The sequence below is a fragment of the Phalacrocorax aristotelis genome, chromosome 23 (genome assembly GCF_949628215.1).
Source record: "Phalacrocorax aristotelis chromosome 23, bGulAri2.1, whole genome shotgun sequence".
In the NCBI taxonomy this organism is placed as follows: domain Eukaryota; kingdom Metazoa; phylum Chordata; class Aves; order Suliformes; family Phalacrocoracidae; genus Phalacrocorax; species Phalacrocorax aristotelis.
In genome coordinates, this window is record NC_134298.1 from 2,226,365 (window position 1) to 2,246,465 (window position 20,101).

The 20,101-nt window shown below is 62.2% G+C and overlaps 1 protein-coding gene across 4 annotated transcripts; it reads left to right on the forward strand.

Annotated features, from left to right (window-relative positions):
• Positions 1-659: 659 nt before the first annotated feature.
• FMNL1 (formin like 1) lies at positions 660-19,769 on the forward strand. 4 transcript variants are annotated; one of them, XM_075116821.1, is made up of 26 exons: positions 660-1,848; positions 8,066-8,149; positions 8,400-8,638; positions 9,193-9,276; positions 9,519-9,659; positions 10,888-10,996; positions 11,212-11,288; positions 11,368-11,461; positions 11,750-11,824; positions 12,156-12,266; positions 12,374-12,523; positions 12,616-12,717; positions 12,831-13,062; positions 13,306-13,611; positions 13,729-13,850; positions 14,335-14,537; positions 14,758-14,992; positions 15,089-15,157; positions 15,305-15,385; positions 15,993-16,122; positions 16,231-16,394; positions 16,648-16,749; positions 17,031-17,123; positions 17,297-17,420; positions 17,712-17,803; positions 18,198-19,769. In XM_075116821.1, the coding sequence occupies exons 1-25, from the start codon at positions 1,690-1,692 to the stop codon at positions 17,801-17,803; spliced, it is 3,378 nt and encodes a 1,125-aa protein (XP_074972922.1). In that variant the 5' UTR covers positions 660-1,689; the 3' UTR covers positions 18,198-19,769. The 4 variants fall into 4 exon arrangements, with proteins under 4 accessions (XP_074972922.1, XP_074972921.1, XP_074972923.1 ...); XM_075116822.1 differs by lacking the exon at positions 17,712-17,803 and having other exon boundaries at positions 662-1,848; positions 8,400-8,483; positions 8,565-8,638; XM_075116820.1 differs by lacking the exon at positions 17,712-17,803 and having other exon boundaries at positions 661-1,848.
• Positions 19,770-20,101: the final 332 nt, after the last annotated feature.

Sequence of the window (20,101 nt, forward strand, 5' to 3'; positions counted from 1 at the left end):
GAGCCCGACACCACCTGGCTGCCCTCTTTGCTCCCATCTGCCCCTTAAAAAAATAAAATAGAATAAAGTACTAAAATAAAAGTAAAAGTAAATAAATTAAAAGAAATAATAAAATAAATAAGATTAATAGAATACAGTAAAATACAGTAGAATAATAAAACAATTAAAATTTTAGAAAGTAAATAAAATAATAAAATCATAATAGAATCATAGAATCGTTAAGGTTGGAAAAGACCTCTAAGGTCATCAAGTCCAACCCCAACCCAACACCCCCAGGCCTCCTAAACTATGGCCCCAAGTGTCATGTCTGCACTGCTTTTGAACTCCCCCCAGAGACGGTGACTCCCCACCGCTCTGGGCAGCCTGTGCCAGGGCCTGACCGCTCTGGCAGGGAAGTAATATTTCCTAATATTAAGTCTAAACCTCTCCTGATACCACTTGAGGCTGTCACTGGTGACTTGGGAGCAGAGACCGACCCCCCCCACACTCCAGCCCCTCTCAGGCAGCTGCAGAGAGCGAGAAGGGCTCCCCTCAGCCCCCTCTTCTCCAGGCTAAACCCCCCCAGCCCCCTCAGCCGCCCCCCAGCACACTTGTGCTCCAGACCCTGCCCCAGCCCCGCTGCCCTTCTCTGGACACGCTCCAGCCCCTCCAGGGCCTTCTTGTCCCGAGGGGCCCAAACCTGAGCCCAGCATTCGAGGTGGGGCCTCCCCAGGGCCGAGCACAGGGGCCCCATCCCTGCCCGGCTCCTGCTGGCCACACCAGGGCTGACACAAGCCCGGGGGCTGGTGGCCTCCTTGGCCACCCGGGCACTGCTGGCTCATGCCCAGCCGGCTGTCAGCCAGCACCCCCAGGGCCTTCTCCGCCGGGCACTTCCCAGCCCCTCTGCCCCAGGCCTGGGGCGTTGCCTGGGGTTGGTGTGACCCAAGGGCAGGACCCGGCACTGGGCCTTGTTAAACCTCACACAACTGGCCTCGGCCCATCGATGCAGCCTGTCCAGGTCCCTCTGCAGAGCCCTCCTGGCCTCGAGCAGATCGACACTCCCGCCCCAGTTCCCACTGGCGTGGGAACTAACTAACTAAGATGAATAAAATACAGCAAAATATAGTAAAATAATACTAAAAATAATATTTTAGAAATTAAATAAATTAATAAAATAATAAGATAAAAATAAAGTAAAATAGAGTAACAAAATAATTAAATGAAAAAGGAATTTTTAATTTAAAAGAAATAATAGAATGAAATAAGTAATAAAAAAATAAACTTTGAAAATTAATAAAACGAAATAAAAATGCATGAAAAAAGAAGGAAAACAAAAATGAAAATAAAATTAGTTAATTCAGTAAAATGAAAGTAAATCAAGAACTATTAGTACAACAGACCCTAAGGGCCGAGGGGCGGCCGGGAGGAGGAGGAGGGGCCCGGGCGGCCCGGGCGGGGCGGGGGCGGGGGGCAGGTGCGGGGCCGCCCCCGGTGCGGGTCGGGGCGCGGCGGGGCCCTGCCCGCGGGGCGGGGGAGGCGTTTGCAGCGCAATAACGCCCCGGAGAAGTTGCGAACGCCGAGGAGCGGCGGCCGAGCGGGGCGGGGAGGGGGGGGAAGGAAAAAACAACCCCCAAACCCCCACTCCAGCCCCCCCGACCCGGCCCCGAGCCATCGCTCCCGCATCCCGCGTCCCGCATCCCGCGTCCCGCCATGGGCAACGCGGCCGGGGGCATGGAGGGGGGGGCGGCGGGGCGGGAGCCCCGCGACGGGCGGCCGCCGGCGCCCCCCCCCAGCGGGGCCGCCCCCCCGGCCGGCCGGCAGCCCATGCCCCCCGCCGCAGAGCTGGAGGAGCGCTTCGGCCGCGTCCTGGTGAGTGGGGGGTCCGCGGGGAGGAGGGTGCTGGGGGGGGCACCCCTGCGGCGGGGCACCCCGACATCCCGCCGGGGCTCTCTGGTGGCGTTACCGGCATCGGCGTCATTGCTATTACACTGCTCCTATCCTAAATTGTGGCTATATAGCATTATTCTCTTATTCTATTTATTATTTAATTATTATTCAATTATTTTTATTAATAAGAATTTCTCCTCTCCCACCCCGTTGCTTAAGGGGATGCTCGGCCCTGCCCGGGGGATGCCGGTGCTGCCTCCCCGGTGCTCTCACGGCTGGGGGATCCGGCCCTAAACTGTTGGGGTGACCCCAGCTCTCCGGCTGCCGGGGACGCTCCGCCATGGCGGGGAGCCGGTGGCGGCAGGGCCCGGAGCCCACGCTGCAGGCAGCCGCGGCTGCGGGCGGCACCGCGCTCGGCTCACCTTCTCCTCCTTCGCAACGCCGTTCTCCCCAAAGGAAACCACCGGCATCGCTCCCGGCCTCCCCAGCTCCGCCGTGGGCTGAGCAGGCGGCGATGCCGGAGCCGCGTTCCCGTGGGACGGCAGCTCCCTGAAACACTCGGGGCTGCGGGAGATCGGCTCCCGCTCGCTCCCCTCCGTCCTTGAGCGGGGCCGGCCGGCCGTGACCTTCGCGCCGTGCCGGCCGCGGTCCCACCGCAGCACGCTCCATCCTCCATCTGTGCCCTCCCCAAAAATGCACCGTGGTGGAGGGTCAGGCTGGGAGCAGAGGAAAAAATTGCTGCTTTAATCCCTTGACCCCCTGTTGAGACCTGTTTGCCGACCCTGTGCCGGGAGTGGCCGCGGGCAAAAGCTCCCGCCAACACTGGCATGCCAGGATCGGCTCGGTGGGATCCACCATCCCAGCCCCGAGCGCAAATTATTTGGAAGCTATTTTATCTTGTGGCATTTACAGGAGGATTATTTGGGGCCAGGCATTGCAGCCGGAGCCACTGCTGCTTCTGTACTGCCGGCAGCATCGGCTCTGCCTCGGTGCGGCCGCAGGGGGATGATGGTGAAGGGCTTTGCGAGATGGGGTTCTGCCTGGGACCCCCAAAATCCCCAAGGAGGGGATGCCCATCGCCGGTGGTGCAGAGGGCGGTGGGTGGCTGAGCAGGGTGGCAGCGCCTGCGATGGCTCCCGGGTGCTGCAGCGGCGATGGCAGGAGGGGACGGGTGGCTGGGGACCTCGGGGTGCTTCCGCTGCTGCGAGGCCTCAGGAAACGGCGCTTTCCGCCTGTCTGGGTGGCAGCATGTTGGAAATCCTAAGCTGAAAAACGATCGGAAGAAGGGGAAAGCACTTCTCCAGGCCCTTGCCCCCACCCAGACCTCCTCCATCCCAAGGGAAAGCCCTTTCCAGGGGGACCCAGGGGGCTGGGTTTTGGCCAGACAGGAACTGGGCATCTTGTGAAATCGGCTGTCCCAATCTCGCTTCCTCCTTTCGCAGGTTCCCTTCCCCCTTCTCGCAGCTGGGGGGGGGGGTAGCCGGACCCCCGGCAGGATGGGGATGGGGGGCGTCCCTCCACCCTCACCCACCCCAGCCACGTTCCTTGCCTTGGCATTCAATTTTTCCTCCTCCTGAGCTTGTGAGATCAGTGATGGAGCAGGAGGTGATGGGATGGGAATCTCCCGGTGAGGCGTGATCTGGATGCAGCACGTTGCCATGGCTACGGTGATGCTGTGAGAGCACGTTGGCGCCAACCAGTTTTGGGCTGGACATCCCAAACTGGGAGAGTTGGTGGGGCAAAGCCTGGCAGAAAAGCCAACAGCAGAGTCTGGGGGATCCAAACTGGCACTGGGAAGAGGATGGATAAACCCACCACGTGCCGGGAAACGGGGAGTTTAGTTTTATTCCCCAAAAGTTGGCTTCTTCCCAGCTAGGGCACCGTGGCAGATTCTGCTTTGGCAGAGCGATGGGAGGGTTGTCCCCGTGCCAAGTGGTTTGGGACATACCGAGGTGACTTTTTGGGATGGAGTGGAGGAAGGGGAGCATCTTTGCTGCTGGGATGGGAATGCTCAGACGCTCCTGCTCGGATGAGTTGGGATTTTTCTCCCTTTTGCATGTCAAGCAGTAGCAATCGGGAATATATAAATGGAATTGTGAATTGGGGGTGTGGTGGAGCCGAAACTAGCTGAGAGGGTTCGGCTGGAGCCTTGGGGACGGTGGCTGATGGGGACGGGGGCTGCTCTGGCCAGGAGGTTTTGTTGGCAGGAGCTTTGCTGCTGCTTCTCCTGGGACCTGGGGGAGAGCGTGGCAAACGTCACTGCTGCAGATGTTTGCAGATGTGCTGTTGGCCATAGCAGTGGGACCAGTCACCAGCAAGCCCTGGCTGTGGTGTCGGCCTCAGCTCAACCAGGAAAGAAAAATGATGCTCTGCTTTCTGCTGGATCCGTCCCCAGCCCGGTCCCGGCACGGCGGCCAGTTCCGGGGGCTGTGGGGGGGTGCTCCCATGGGAATGTGTGCCCTGGATAGGAAGCAGCCTGTGAGCTGAGGGCTGCATACATGTCTGGATCAGGCCCTGGATGAATGAGGAGGGCACCCTGGCACAGGGATCCTCCTGGGACCTGCATCAGGCCCCCTGCATGGCTGGATCAGCTCCCCCCACCATGGCTGGGTCAGGCCCGGGCTGAATCAGGAGAGCATCCCTGTGCAGGGATCCCCCGCGTTCGCCTGGATCCGTCCCTGGCTGACGTAGGGGGCCGTGCCGGCGCAGCGATCCCCCGTGAGCAGGCACAGGGTGGGCAGGCAGGCACCCGGCAGGGACGTGGGCATGGTGGCTGGATCAGGCACGTCTCCCCAGCTTGTGCTGAGAGCAGCTTCTGCTTGTTCTTAAAATAGAGCCAGGAGCAGCAGGCGGTGGTGGCCGCCCATCTCTTAGCCCACCCTCGCCTCCCTCATAGCAGGATCCGGCCATCGGCAAGGACCCATCTGCTCCTCCACTGGCTTGTCTCTGCCTGGCACATGGTGTGTTTGGGACCCAGCTGGATCCAGAGAGACGCCCAGATGGGATGAGCTGGTCATGGGAGCGTCGCCCAGCCCAGCTTGCTGCATGCTGGGCATTGGGAGAGCCCTGGGTGGGCCTGATCCTGCTGCGTGCCTGGCGCTGAGCCTCAGCAGGAGGCAGGAGGATGGATCTGGTGGCAGTCGGGGTTGCTGGAGGGGACACCAGCATAGGCACTGCGGGGCTGGGCATGCCCCAAACCCCCTTGGGTGGGAGCATTGCACTCTATTGCCACGAGGGATCAAGCATCCCAGGAGTGGTGAGGTCCATCAGCTGCCAGCCTGGGCACCTGGTGACATTAGTCCTTCCTGTGGCCAACTGGCCAGTGGAAGCCCCTAAACTGCCATCTCAGGGCTGCTCAAGCCCCTTCCCTGCAGTGGGCAGGGTTGGTACCAGATGTCCGCACTGTGATGCTCTCCCATGCCACATGCCGTCAAGGCTTTCCATCCACACTCCATGGATGTGCATCCCCCACATGCCCCAGAAGTGAGGCTCTCTGGGTTCAACCTGGTTTTCACTCGAGCCCGTCGGTGTTTTGTAGAGCAAACACTTCCGTAAAGGATGCTTTGAATTTCTTGTGCTGGGGTTTGGTGCAGAGCCCAGCTCTGCTCGGCTCTGCCTGCTGCTCGCGTGCGGAACAAGAAGAAGGTGTCTGGCAGCCAAAATAGCTCCTCCCCCCCCTCCAGCGGCAGCCCCAGCGCTGCGGGTGCTGCAATATGAAAAGGTCTTTTGTACCGGAAAATGATGTAGGTGCTGCTTTGCCTCCCCCCAGTCTAGTTTTAGGTATAGGGTAAAGCCTGGCTCAGCCCCATGGCTGGTGTCAGCTGAGATGGGGGGCCCAGCTGGCCGCATCCTGGTGCTGGGCATGGTGGGATGGCACGATGGGCTCTGTGGCACCTCGTGTCCCAGGAGGGTTGCTGGGGGACATTGTAGGGCAGTAATGCGGTGGGCTGTGACGCTGCTGGCAGGCTCGGGGGTGGCTGGGGAAGCCCCACACTGGGGTGGGACGAGGGTGCTGGGTGCTGGATGATGGAAGGTGGGATGTGGCTGCTGGGGTAAGTCCCTGTAGCTCCTCCATCCTTGTCCCCCAAGGAGGAAGAGGAGGAGGACTAAGTCCTTCCTCTGACACCTCCGGGGTGCTCAGCTGCTGCCTTGCCCCACATCACCTGCCCTGCCCCACACCTCCCTCCTTGCCCCACGTCTCCCACAGCACCGGTCCCCTCCTCCCCGGCAGGAAACAAGAACAGGTTTCTTCGTGCTGCTGGTTGACGCCGGGGGACCACAGCAGAGCCACTTCCTCCCCCCAGCACCACATGCCTGCCCGGGGCTGTGGCAGGACGCAGCCACCACCCAGTTTGTACCCGAACCGTGCCACATCCTGCCACCCAGCCCAGCCCTGCTCCCAAGGAAGGGGCCGTGGGGGTCTGTGGCAAAACCACCTCCCTGGCATCCCCCTGCCCTGCCTGTATCCTCGTGGCAGGGAGCCCATGGGAGCTCCTGCCCCACCAGTGGTGCTTGGTCCTGGTTTTTCCAGGTCCTACACATGGTCCCTGGAAGAGGTGGTCACATGGTGGGTGCCACAATCACCCCCTCTGCTGAGGGCACCAAACACAGTGTCCCATGGAGGGTGCCGTGGGTGCTGCTGGAGCCCTGGGTGGGGTGTTTGGATGCATGGTCCCTCTCAGCCCTGTCCCTTGGTCTGACCCTCCTGGAGGGTCTCATCCATCCCAAGGATTGGGGACCATGGGGGCAAGGCTTCCAAGCAAAGGGGACATCCAGGTGCTGCTGCCACCTTGCCCATCGCAGGCCCCAGCCCGGTGCTCTGGTGCTGCCCCAGTGGCTTTGTAACGAGGCTATTTCTGACCCTGCAGCCTAATTTTACCCTCCCTGACCAGCTCTTCATATGATCTGTCCCTCGGCCAAATCCAGCTGAGTGTCGGCTCCTCTCCACCCACGTCTCCTGGCTTTGGCTTCTTGCGAAAGCAGCTTGACCGGTCCTTGGTGGAGGCAGGCGGCGAGGTTTCCACTCCTGCCCGCCACCATGGCACCTCTCCTCTTGGACCTGCTCCTCTGTGAGCAGCCAAACCACTGTGAGATGCTTTTTCCCCAGGGACATGGGTGTCCCGGGGGTGTGTGCACCCCACATCCACATCCTCAACATCAGGGGACCCCAAAACTGGAGGTTAAGGGTGACTTGGTGCTGTGCATTGCCTCTGTGTGCCATTGTGCCGGCTTGCCCAGGCTCTCTGGGACGGCAGCAGCCTCAGTTCCTGCTCAGATCCAGCCTGGGGACTGGATCACCAAGAAATGTGTCTTCTGGGAAAATAAATCAGCTGTGATGCCAGCTGAGCTCCCAGCATGGCCCAGGCCATGGTCGGTGCCCCATTAAATGCTCTGCCGGTCACCCCATGGTGTCCCTCAGGGACCCACTGTGTCCCTGAGCACCCCAGAGGCAGGAGCTGCACCCGGGGCCTCCCGGAGCCCCCGGCTGTGGTGTGGAGCAGTTTCGGCAGCTGCCTCGTGCCGTTCGGAGAGCGGAAACCACGTCACGTCCTGCCGGGGCGGCCCCGGGGGGGGCGGGTGGGGGCCGGGGTTGTGTAACGGTGGCACAGAGGGATGTGGTGACACACCAGACCCTTCCCTGACATCATGTCTCTAAAGAAACACTGATTTCACCAGCCAGGCTCGTCACACACCCACGGCTGGGGGACTCGGAGGTGACCGTCACCCTCGAGTAGGGCCCAGACTCCTGGGTTCCCCAGCTGTGCCACCAGCTTGTGTCCCCATCCTGCACCCCAAGTGGCTCTGCTGGGACTGGGCTGGCTGAGGCCAGGAGCATTGTGCACTCATGACATGGGGGGATGCGTCCAGATTTTCCTCCTGTCCCCCACTAACACCCCCTGCCCTCCCCCTCGGGGACCTCCAGGTCAGGATGTTGTTGATGGGTCCATGGCTGGCGGGATGCTAACATCCTGGGAATGGTGGCATCCCCATCCTCCCACTGGTGTCCCCATCGTCCCACCGCTGTCCCCATCTCGTACTGGTGTACCCATTGTCCCACCAATGTCCCCATCCTCCCACTGGTGTCCCCATCATCCCACCACTGAGCAAGGACACTCAGTGCTGGGTGAGCAGTGGGTGCTACAGCCCTGGAGGGTGTTTTTGGGGATGACCCCCAGCCCTGACACCCATCACCCCGCAGAACTCCATGAACCTGCCCCCGGACAAGATGGAGCTGCTCAACCAGTATGACAACGAGAAGAAGTGGGAGCTCATCTGTGACCAGGTGAGGTCTGGGTGTCACAGCGTCACCCGTGCTGTCCCTTCCCCAGGTGCCACTCGTGGCATGGGCATCAACCCGGCATGTGCCGAGTGCCAGCATCCATCGCCGTTAGTGATACAGCACCTTATTAGCCTGGTTAAATATTGGTGCAGCGCAGGGGCGGGGACAGGGACATGGTGGCTGCCGTGGGGACAGTGGCACGTCCCCGTGCCGTGTGGGTGGCCAGCTTTTAGCCTCTCCCTGGGCCTTGTAGGAGCGTTTCCAGGTGAAAAATCCACCGTCCGCCTACATCCAGAAGCTGAAGAGCTACTTGGACACGGGTGGCGTAAGCAGGAAGGTGAGGGCTCCCCCTTCCATCCCTTGTCCCCAGCCTGGGTCGGGCACGGGGATGGTGCCAACGGCTCTCCCCACCCCCCAGTTCAAGAGGCGAGTGCAGGAGTCGACACAGGTGCTCCGGGAGCTGGAGATTTCCTTGAGGACCAACTACATCGGGTAAGGAAGGGAGACCTGGGGGGTATCCTCATTGTCACGCAGCCACTGCTGCTGTCCCCAGCATTGCTGGGACAGGGACTGGTGTGCCAGTGGCTTCTGGCTGTGGGGGTGACAGCAGGATGTGGAGGCTCGTCCTGCCCCTCTGGGGTGGCTCTGATGGGAGGATGGGGGTGCTGAAGCAGCTGGCTGTGCCATGGGTGCTGTAAGACCTGAATCCTGGTCCCCACCCTGGGTGCCCTGGCCCCGTGCGGTGTGGTGGGTGCTGAGCCATGGGTGCCCATGGTCCTGCCACCCAGGGCTGGGCCGTCCTGTTGTGGTGGCAGCGGTGGCAGCGGAACCCTCGAGCTGTGTCCCCCAAGCACCAGGAGCCGGGGTCACCATGGCACCCACCTGCCTTGGAGAGGTGCCAGCTTGTGGTGCCTCCTCGTGTCCCCAGCGTGTCCCACCCTTGCTGGGGACCTCTGGCCAGGGGGTGGCACTGCTGAGGGGCTGGGCAGGGGAGAAGGGAGGATGAGGAGGGCTGGCGGAGCCCACTAACCCCCTGCACCCTCCAGCTGGGTCCAGGAGTTCCTCAACGAGGAGAACAAGGGGCTGGACGTGCTGTTGGAGTATCTCGCCTTCGCCCAGTGCTCCGTCGCGTATGTCCCCACCAGGTGTCCCTTCCCCAAGGCTGGGATCAGCCTCCCCTGGCACTTGCAGGGGCTGGGGGGTCCCGGGGTGCTGCTCTCCCCTATAATCAGAGTGATGGAGCTAAGGATGCTCTATGGCTGGGGTTGAGCAGAGCATTCCCAACATCCCCAGCCCTGGGGACCCCCAGGGGGGTCCTGTCTGTATTGGGGTGCCACATCTCACCTGTCCCTGCGTCCCCATGGCCCTCCAGGTATGACATGGAGAGCGCTGAGAACGGCAGCCCGGGCTCTGACAAGGGCAAGGTCCTGGAGCGGTCGCTGGAGGACCTGAGCAAAAGCAACTCCTCATCCCCCACCCAGGGCTCCTCCAAAGTGCGGCACCTCACTGTCAGGTAACGCGTGGTCCCATGTCCCCCGTGTCCCCTCCGTCCCTGCACCGTGTCCCCCCGCTCTCTGCCTCGCTGCACCCCCGGCCACACCGTGCTCGGAGAAGGGCTCGGCAGGGGGATGCAGGCCCGGTCCTAAAAATGGGTCCCTAGCGCTGGTTCGGGGGGTCAAATCCACGTCCCTGTGTATGTGCACAAGGGATAAACCTGCCAGGAGCTGGGCTGGATCAGTCCCCCCAGCCCAGCACCGCAACCATTGTGGGACGCTCTGGGCATAACCCATGAATAAGCAAAAATCGGTGATGCTTGAGATTTTGGGGGACCAAATTGCACCCCCCTGGTTTAAAACCGGAGTGGAGGAATGGGCCTGCACCCCCACGGCTGGTCCCGGTGGCCGGGGGCTCTCGCTTGGCACCTCTTGCCCTCGCACCCCACTTCTAACCCCGCTCTTCTCTTGCACGCTGCCGGGGATGCGCTGACGGTAGGTGATGGGGCCAGGGCGCCGGCGGGAGGGAGACACCCTGGCGGGACCCCGCTGCCAGTCATTGGCATAGGGGACAGTGCCTGCAGGGCATCCCCAGCGGGCAGGGGCGATCCCAGGGGACACCCTGCCATGGGCACCCTGGGAGCCATAACGTGGCACCTCAGGGACTGCGGGTGTCCCTCACCACCTGCCAGCAGCTCCGGAGGAGCTGGGGTGTCCCCCCAGCCCCAGGGACAGGTCAGGAGTGACGTGGCACCTGCGGGGCATCCCAGCCCTTGTCCGCCACCCGTGTCCCCAAGCCTGGGTGTCCCAGGGGCCACGCGGGAGCCCCGTTTCTCCCTCCTGTCCTGCAGGCTCTAACGTGCCTCCAGCTGCTGCCTCTCGAACCAGCACATCCACACCCTCCTCCGCCACGTCCACCCCAGCGTCCCCTGCAGCGCCCCGGGCAGCGATGGGGACAGTACCCCCAGGTCACCCGGCAGCTCCTACCCGCCCCGGTGAGCCTCCGAGACCACCCGTGTGCATGAGGGGCACCCGGCCTCCATCCCACCCCTGCATCACCCCGCCAGCCCAAGGGGTTGTAGAAGGGCACGGAGATGGGGGTCTCTCCTGTGGGGATGCAACTGCCCAGGTCCCCCAGTGTCCCCCTGCCCCTGCTGCCACCCACCCACGCGCTGCCCCCTCCCCGCTTGCGCTGTGCCTCCCCGCCACCTCCTTGGCCCCCACTCAGCCACCCTCTCGCCCACCCAGGCTGAACCCCTCGCACAGCAGGAAGACGCTGAGGAACTCCCGCCTTGTCAGCCAGAAGGATGATGTCCATGTCTGCATCATGTGCCTTCGCGCCATCATGAACTACCAGGTGGGAGAGGGCAGCATCCTTGGGGACCCACATGGGGCTCCCCAAAAGCCTGCAGGGCCATGTTCAGGTCAGGGTTTGGGTGGGGTGGGACCCCTTCTCTATCGCTCATGTCTGGTGGGGATGTGGCATGAGGATGTCCCAGGGTTCTGGGGTATCCCTGGCGTGGGGCAGGAGGATGCATGACCGACCCCATTAATGCTCTTTTTCCACCCAAGTCTGGCTTCAGCCTGGTGATGAACCACCCAGCCTGTGTCAACGAGATCACTCTGAGCCTCAACAACAAGAATGCCAGGTAGGACCTGTCCCCTGTCCCCCCGTCCCCTCGCTCACCCCACAGCCCTGTGACCCTGTTGCACCCTGTGTCTCTGCAGGACCAAGGCGTTGGTGCTGGAGCTGCTGGCCGCCGTCTGCCTGGTCCGAGGTGGCCACGACATCATCCTGGCCGCCTTCGACAACTTCAAGGAGGTGAGTCTCTAGCAGGGTCACATGGTTCCCACGCTGACACCCATGCTCCAGCTGGGTTCATGACCCAGTTTCCCCATGTGTGGCAGACCCCTGCATCATCAGGGCATCCTCCATCCTTAAAATGCCCATCCTGTGACGTGCTTGGGGATGCTCTGGCCATTGGGCTTGATGTCCCCATGCCAGCATGTGTCCCCAGGGCCATGTCCCAGCTGGACCAGGCTGGTGCCTCCTGCCCTGCCACCCCTCTGGGTGCCCACCCCGGTCCTCATCCCCCTGCTCCCACCCCAGGTCTGCGGGGAGAAGAACCGCTTCGAGAAGCTGATGGAGTATTTCCGAAACGAGGACACCAACATCGACTTCATGGTGAGTGGCTGGGAGGGCTGGTGCTCCGCTGTCCCCAGGACATCGTCTCCCCAAGGGCTGCTGGTCCTTCCCCAGGGTGCTGTGTCTCCCCAGGGGCTGCCAAGCCACTGTGCTCTCCCCAGGGCACCATGTCCCCAAGGGCTGCTGAGCCGCTGGTCCTTCCCCACGTCCCCATGTTCCCTGGGCTGTGAAACCACCGCGCACTCCCCAGGGGCACCACGTCCTGAGGGCCACCAATCCACCGCGCAGTCCCCGGGGCGCGGTGTCCCCAAGGGCTGCCGGGCCCCTGTGCCACGCCGGCGGCCGCGCTGAGCCTGTGTCTGTCCCGCAGGTGGCCTGCATGCAGTTCATCAACATCGTGGTGCACTCTGTGGAGAACATGAACTTCCGCGTCTTCCTGCAGTACGAGTTCACCCACCTGGGGCTGGACCACTACCTGGAGGTGGGTGATCCTGCGCCACCCCGGCGCTGAGCCCTGATGCAAGAGGTGGGTGGGTGCTGGAGGGGGTACCACCGGCTGTGACGGTACCACCGGCTGTCCCATGGCAGACCCTCCGTCTCACCGAGAGCGACAAGCTGCAGGTGCAGATCCAAGCCTACCTGGACAACGTCTTCGATGTGGGGGCCATGCTGGAGGACTCGGAGACCAAGACGGCCGTGCTGGAGCACATGGAGGAGCTGCAGGAGCACGTCAACCAGGTGGGACGTGGGCGCGTGGGCAGGAGCTGCTGACGCAAGCCGCAGGGGAGGGATGGGGACGGGGCTGAGCGACGTCGCTTCATCCCCTGCAGTTGACGGAGAAGCTGCAGGATGCAGAGAACGACTCCATGGCCAAGATAGCGGAGCTGGAGAAGCAGCTGAGCCAGGCGCGGCGGGAGCTGGAGGCGCTGCGGGTGAGCACCCATGGGTGCTACGGAGCTGGAGGAAGGGATGGGTGCCTGGGGGACTGGGGTTTAAGGGTTGCAGTGGGACACCAGTGATGTGCCAGGGCTTGTCACCACTGCAGGAGCAGCTGAGCCCACCGCAGCCACCCAGCCCGCCGGCCCCAGAGCCCCAGGAGAGCTACCGGCTGGCGCTGGAGCGGCGGCTGGCAGAGCTGGAGGAGAAGGGGTTGGTGCAGATCCTGCGTGGGCCTGACGGAGACGTTGCCATCGAAATTGTCCCCGTTGTCATAGAAACGCCAGCAGCCCCCATGGTTACCGGAGAGGCCACTGCCACCAGCACTGCCACCGGCACAGGTACGATGGGTGCGGGAGGATGGCGGCAGCCCACAACGTCCCCTTCCTGGCGGGGACACACGGCACAGAGGAGGGATGGCAGCATGTCTCTGGGCAGAGAAACCGAGGCAGGGGTGCAGGGATGTGCCCAGGGGTGCAGGGATGTGCCCAGGGATGCAGAGTCACGTGGTGGCAGAGGAAACGTGGCGGTGGCAGCGTGCCCTGCTGTGCCATCTCCTCACCCATGTCTTCTTTCCATTGCAGATGCTCCGGCTCTGGCTCCAGACACATCTCCCCCACCAGCACCCGCTGCGCCCCCGGCTCCACCCCCTCCACCTCCCCCACCGCTGCCTGGGGCTGAGACCGGCCCCCCGCCGCCTCCTGCACCTCCACTGCCCGCAGGGACCGGACCCCCGCCAGCCCCTCCGCTCCCGGGTGCCCAAGTGCCACCCCCACCCCCACCGCCCCCAGGGGGGCTGGAGGGCCCCATCCCCCCGCCTCCGCCACCCCCACCCCTCGGTGGGCAGCTCCCAGCTGGGCCGGGTGCCCCCCATGCCGCTGGCGGTTCAGGTGAGTGGGGTCGAGGGATAGAGGGGACGTCCCTGAGGTGAGGGCCAGGGGCACCCTGGGGTGGGTTTGGGACCCCCCCACCCTCTGACGTGTCCCCCCCTCCCCATCACCCTGCAGTGAAGGTGAAGAAGCCGATTCAGACCAAGTTTCGCATGCCCATCTTCAACTGGGTGGCACTGAAGCCGAGCCAGATCGATGGCACCGTCTTCACCGAGCTCAACGACGAGAAGGTGCTGCAGGTGAGGACATGGAGGGGTCCGGGAGGGTCCAGGTGAGGTGCTTGGTTGGGCAGCGCCCCAGTCCATGCCACACCCGTGCTGAGGTTGCCCCTGTGCCCACCTTGCACCCATCCCTGGTGTCACACGGCTGCTGGAGGAGCTGGAGGTTGGAGCAGCTCCTTGGCACCATGGAGAGGGACAACACGGGATCTGCCTTCCTTCTGTCACCCTGTCCTTGTCCCCGTGCCTCATCCTCATCCTCACATCCTGTCCATGTCTTCTTCCTCATCTTCTCCCTCTGGTCCCCTCATCCCCTCCCTGTCCCTTTGTCTGTCCCTGTCCTTGTCCCCTTGCTCCATCCTCATCCCTTCAACTTGACCTCATCCCCTTGCTCCATCTTCATCCTCTTACTCCTCTCCCCCTTGGCCCGGTCCTCTGGCCCCGTGCTCATCCCAGATGTCCTGCATCGCCTCCCCGCCATGCCCTCAGCTCTGTCTCCCTGCAGGAGCTGGACATGAATGACTTCGAGGAGCAGTTCAAGACCAAGGCACAGGGCCCCAGCTTGGACATCAGTGCCCTCAAGGTGAAGGCCACGCAGAAGGCTCCCAGCAAAGTCACCCTCATGGAGTCCAACCGAGCCAAGAACCTGGCCATCACCCTCCGCAAGGGCGGCCGCAGCATCCAGGACATCTGCACAGCCATTGAGACGTGAGTGTCCCCTCTGTGATGGGAGACGGTTGGGAGAAGGTCGGGTGCAAGCCCAGTTACACCCAAGGGGTCACGGGGGTGAGGGGTGTGCTGGGGTTGGAGGAGTGATGGCACCAGCTGTGGATGTGGAGGGAAGATGGGAACCAGCCATGGGTGACGGGGGGTTGAGGGATCTGCTGCAGGGTCTGACTGTGCTGGGGGCGTTTCCCACCACCCGCAGGTATGACCAGAAAGCCCTGAGCCTCGACTTTCTGGAGCTGCTGCTGCGCTTCCTGCCCACCGAGTACGAGCGGACGCTCATCGGGAAGTTTGAGCGGGAGCAGCAGCCGCTGGAGGAGCTCTCGGACGAGGACCAGTTCATGATCCGCTTCAGCAAGATCCCGCGCCTGGCCGAGCGCATGAACGTCATGATCTTCCTGGGCAACTTCAACGACACAGCCCAGCTGCTCATGCCAGTGGGTGTTGGGAGGGGGCACGGCGTGGCTGTGGGTGGGGGGATGCAAGGGGGTGGCATCCTGCAGCGAGACTCACGCTGCTTCTCCCACCCACAGCAACTCAACGCCATCATCGCCGCCTCCATGTCCCTCAAGTCCTCCAGCAAACTGCGCAACATCCTCGAGGTGAGGAGTTTGGGGTGTGGTGTCCCTGATGGGGGGTGTCGGGATGGGATGGGTGCATGCAGGGTGCTGCCAGGGTGCGTGTAGGCGCTGTCCCCGCCCCGGGGTGTCCCATCCGGGTTGTGTCCCTGAGCCATTGTGTCTCCGCAGATTGTCCTGGCCTTCGGGAACTACATGAACAGCAGCAAGCGCGGGGCAGCCTACGGCTTCCGGCTGCAGAGCCTCGATGCGGTAGGGTCGGCGTGGGGCTGCCCGGTGTGCTGGTGTGCGGGGGCACTGGCACTGCCCAGGGACCAGCCTCGGGATGGACGGACACAGGGACAGGCTGTAGAGATGGAGGGACATGGGAATCCACTGTGGGGATGGAAGGATGCAAGGACCAGCTATAGGGATGGAGGGACATGGGATTGATCTGTGGGGATGGAGGGATGCAGGGACCATTGATAGGGTTTGGAGAGGCATGGGGAGCAGCTATAGGGATGCAGGGACCAGCCGTGGGGATGGAGAGACACAGGTATCTGAGGGAATGGAGGGATGAAGAGACCATCTATAGGGTTGGAGAGGCATGGGGAGGAGCTAGAGGGATGGAGATACACAAGAACTAGCCGTGGGGTTGGAAGGATGCAGAGAGCAGATACAGAGAGATGGGGATGCAAGGACCAGCTATGGGGGATGAAGACGGGAACCAGCCATGGGGATAGAGGGAGGCAGAACCAGCTGTGGGGATGGAGGAAGATGTGAACCAGCCACAGGGGTGGAGGGCCACCAGACCCTGTCCTGAGCAGGCCTGAGGTGGGGTGGTGGGATGTGGGTCGGGGCTGACGCTGCTCTTTCACAGCTCCTGGAGATGAAGTCGACGGACCGCAAGCAAACGCTGCTGCACTACCTGGTGCGGGTGATCACGGAGAAGTACCCCGAGCTGACTGGCTTCCACACGGAGCTGCACTTCCTCGACAAGGCGGGCACAGGTAGCGCCTGTGGGAACTGGGCTGGGGGGGGGTCACGGCAGGCTGCAGCCCCAGCGCAGGGGCTCTCCAAGCCTGCCCTGACCCTGGCGCTGGTCACCCTCCCCGCAGTCTCCCTGGAAAGCGTGTTGCAGGATGTGCGGAGCCTGCAGCAGGGGATGGAGCTGACCCGCAAGGAGTTCATGCGGCAAGATGACAGCCCTGTGCTCAAGGACTTCCTCAAGGTCAACTTGGAGGTGATGGAGAAGCTGCAGGCTGACAGCAAAACCGCCAAGGTGGGTGCTGGGGGTAGTGTGGGGTTGGGGGGAGGATTTGGCCCCCCCATCCCTACCTGGGGACACCCCGGAATGCCCTCTGCTCACACCTCTGCCCCATGGGAGAGGCTCCCAGCTGGGACGTGGTTCCAGCAGGAGAGCTGAGGGGCTACAGAGGGGGATGGTGAGGTGGGAGAGGCTGGAAGGAGGTGGTGGGCGATGGGGCACCGCTGCCTGGCCCCAGTCCCCCAGATTGGGGTGTCTTTGCCCACAGGAGGCGTACGAGTCAGTTGTGGAGTATTTTGGGGAGAACCCCAAGACCAGTCCCCCCACCACCTTCTTCCCCATGTTCATGCGCTTCATCAGAGCCTACAAGGTAGGAGGGGATGGGGGGGTGCCCTGTTTCTGGGAGTTGGGAGGGGATTTGGGGTTGTGGGGAGGTCTGACCCCACTTTGGGGTAACCAGAAAAAGCCACCTGTGAGGCTGGGGGCTTGTGGGGCAGAGAGACCCTGGGGCTCAGCGCTGCCCTTCAGGGCGGTCAGCAATGCTGGAGCTGGGTTGGGCCGAGCTGGGGGCTGCTGAGGGGAGGAAGGGGGCTCTGCGATCCCCTGGCAGGACCCCGCAGCTCAGCACACCCTCCCTGCGCCTCTCCCAAGAAAGCAGAGCAGGACATTGAGCTGTGGAAGAAACAAGAAGCTGCGGCCAAAGAGGCAGAATCCAGCCCCCCCGGCAGCAAGGACCAGCCTGAGGTGAAGGCGCCCCTCATGTCCCTCTGTCCTGGTGGGGCAGCTCCGCTGCAGCCCCGAGCGAGCTGCGTGGAGGGGAAGGGCAACGCAGGTCCTGGAGGGCAGCGAAGATCGAGGGCACCTTTGGGGTGCGGTGTGAGGCCACACCGTTCACCCCGCGCTGTCCCCAACTGCAGTTGCCCACCCAGAAAGCCAAGCGGCAGCAGATGGACATGATCGCCGAGCTGAAGAAGAAGCAGATGGTGAAGGAGCCGCTCATCTATGAAGGAAAAGATGGGGCCATTGAGGATATTATTTCAGGTGAGAGGTTATTTCAGGTGAGCAGCCAGGCATCCCCCCGGCAGCAGACCCAGCGCTCGGTGCCAGCGGGGAGACTCTTGGTGACGGGGGGCTGCGGGAGGCTGTCACAGCCTGGAGCCAGAGGACAACCAAGCCCCATCATGGGGACCAAACCCACCTGTAGCCCCTTCCCATCCCATGCAGAAAAGCTGCTGAGCACTCTCTGCCCTGTCTCATAGTTCTTCCTCCTCTTCTGCTCCTTCCTCCTCCCTCCTCCTCCTCCTCGCTGTCTCTCTGGATTGTTCTGCTCAGCTCTGAAAACTGTTCCTTTCACGGCCCGGACGGGCAAGCGCTCGTCCCGGCTCTTCTGCGATGTGAGCTTCAACGAGGAGAGTCCTTTGTAGGTAACGTGGGGGCAGCCGGGCTCGGGGCGAGGGCACGGTGCAGGCAGGGGCTGCCAGACTTCGCCACCCTCCGGGGTTTCTTGGCCCATCGGTACCTCTGGCTGCGTGGCAGATCGGCCGGACTCTGCCCCATGCTGAAAGCCAACCCCGAGGGCACCACGCATCAGCCCCGGCCCCACGCTGCGGTGCTGGGCACCAAGAGAGCTGAGGGACAGGGTCCTGCAGGCTGGTCGTAGCTGCTGCTTCTCCTGCCTCTGTGTGCAGCAGGTCCGGCTCCCAAGCATCCTCGTACCCAAACGGGGTGACTCCTGGGCGGCGGTGGGTGACTGGGTCCCAGCCTTGGCCGGGGCGAGCAGGTGGGCTCAGCCAGCCTCTGCGCTTCCTCCCGGTGCAGATCTGCGGAACAACCCGTACCGGCGCGCAGACAAGGGCCGCAGCAGCGCCAAGAAACGGGCTGCGGGGCAGAGCCTGCAGGCGACGCCGGACATCTCGCTGTGACCGGCGCCGTCCCTGCAGCTGCCAGGACCGGGGCAGGACCATCCTCCTGACGCAGATGGGACCGCAGGACACCAACCTGCCAGCCCGGGACGACGCAGAGAGGAGGGACAGCGCCCGCTTCTAGCTGCTCCAGCCGCTTAGCGTGCCAGCTCCCACCCTGCATGCCCTCGGGTCTGACGCAGGGATCCCCCAGCGCTTGCTTAGCGATGCCTCTGAGCTTCTCTCCTCCAGGCTGGCAGGGCTGTGGGACCCTCCTGGGTATGGCCAAGGAGTGGGGAGCACAGAAAGGGCTCCAACTTGTCTTGGAAGGAAAAGAGAGGCTGCCCCATCCCTACCCCAGAGCTGCTCGGTTGCGCGCCTGTCTCAGGGTCAGCCCTGCGCACTGGCGTGCCCCACTTTTCAGCTTGCTGGTGCCTTTGATTTCCCGCTGCAGGAGGGGAAGAGGGTTGTAAGCCAGGGACGCAGCTGTCCCTGCACATCCCTCTTGTTCTGCGGAGCCCTTTGAGACCTGTGTTCTCCTCCGCCGCAGAGCCGAGCAGGCACGGGCTGCACCTCCTCTCGCGCGAGGAGCCTGCTGCAAAGATCCCACCCTGGGCACTTCCCATACCCCAGGAGCTGGCAGGGGTGCTATTTTACAGTCATTTTATATGTCTTCCTTAAAATTTCTCTGTGCTATGGGAGCAGGGACTGGAATACCCATATGCAGGACCTCACCAGATTCTTAAGGATGCGGTGACTCTGTTCGTCACTGCAGGGGAGGTTCCGTAGCTACGACCACGAGCAGCAGGGTCAAGGATTTACTATCCTCAAGTCTTTGCCTTCGTCCCTCCCTGGCAGCTGCCTCTGCTGTTGGGGCTGAAGCCTCCCAGAGACAACAGCGGCCAGCAGCCCCTGGGGAGCACGAGGCTGCTCCCTGTTAGCCAGGGGTTGCAGGATGCGACACGCAGCCGGTGCTAGGCAGCCTCCAGCCCCTGCAGCAAACACCGCGACCCCCAAACGCTGCGGGGTCACTGCTGAAATCACGCAGGAGAAAGAGGCCAGAGAATGGCACAAGCTTCCAAGTAACGCACTGGATTTGGTTGCTCCCCGGCCCTGCTGCTGCTGAGTAAATCCAAACCACGCACTGTCCTGTCGCAATAAACCTGTTAATACATTTACTTTGTTAAATGGCCACCCTGATGTGAGGATGCGTGGCTGCCATGTACATTCGCGCTAGTCCCAGCTTTTAGACCAGGGTAAGCCCTCGCTGTAAGCTAGAGCAGCGACTGCTTCCTGCTGTAAGTAAGACGCTAAGTGCCAACCAGCTCAATATCATACACAGGCTCAAAGGGGAGGGGAGGGAGATGAATGTGTAACTTGTAAATGCCTTTTAGCTATAAATATAAAACATGAACTAATTTCTATACATTATTTTTATATACTGAAGGTCTGCTTAATCTAAAGAAAACTGGTAATAAAACAACTCTCAAGCACTTGTCTGTGAGAAGGGGTGAAGCTTTGCATGGGGCGGGGGGGCGATGCTGCGATCGATGGATGGATGGAGGGAGGGAGGCAGGAGCTGCTGCTTGTTGCTCTAATGCTGTGTGACCTCCCGCATAAGGAACTGCTGCCGGGAGCGGTGGCCGTGCTCCTTTGAACTTTCTAAAGCAGATGTATTTCTGACTTGCCCATGACCACAGCTGCGAGTAGGGTAACTTCAAGGCTCTGCTCAGCCCTGCAGCTCCTTCCAATGGGTAAAAATATGAGGAATAAGAGTGCACAGGACAACAGAAGGGAAAGGCCAGGGCTTGTGGCTCTTCC

Bases quoted from the DNA above. Each gene is read 5' to 3' on its own strand.
- FMNL1 (XM_075116820.1), top strand. From the start codon at position 1,690: ATGGGCAACGCGGCCGGGGGCATGGAGGGGGGGGCGGCGGGGCGGGAG. The intron at 13,612-13,728 runs GTGAGTGGGGTC...ATCACCCTGCAG, and splicing joins CCATGCCGCTGGCGGTTCAG to TGAAGGTGAAGAAGCCGATT. The intron at 13,851-14,334 runs GTGAGGACATGG...GTCTCCCTGCAG, and splicing joins ACGACGAGAAGGTGCTGCAG to GAGCTGGACATGAATGACTT.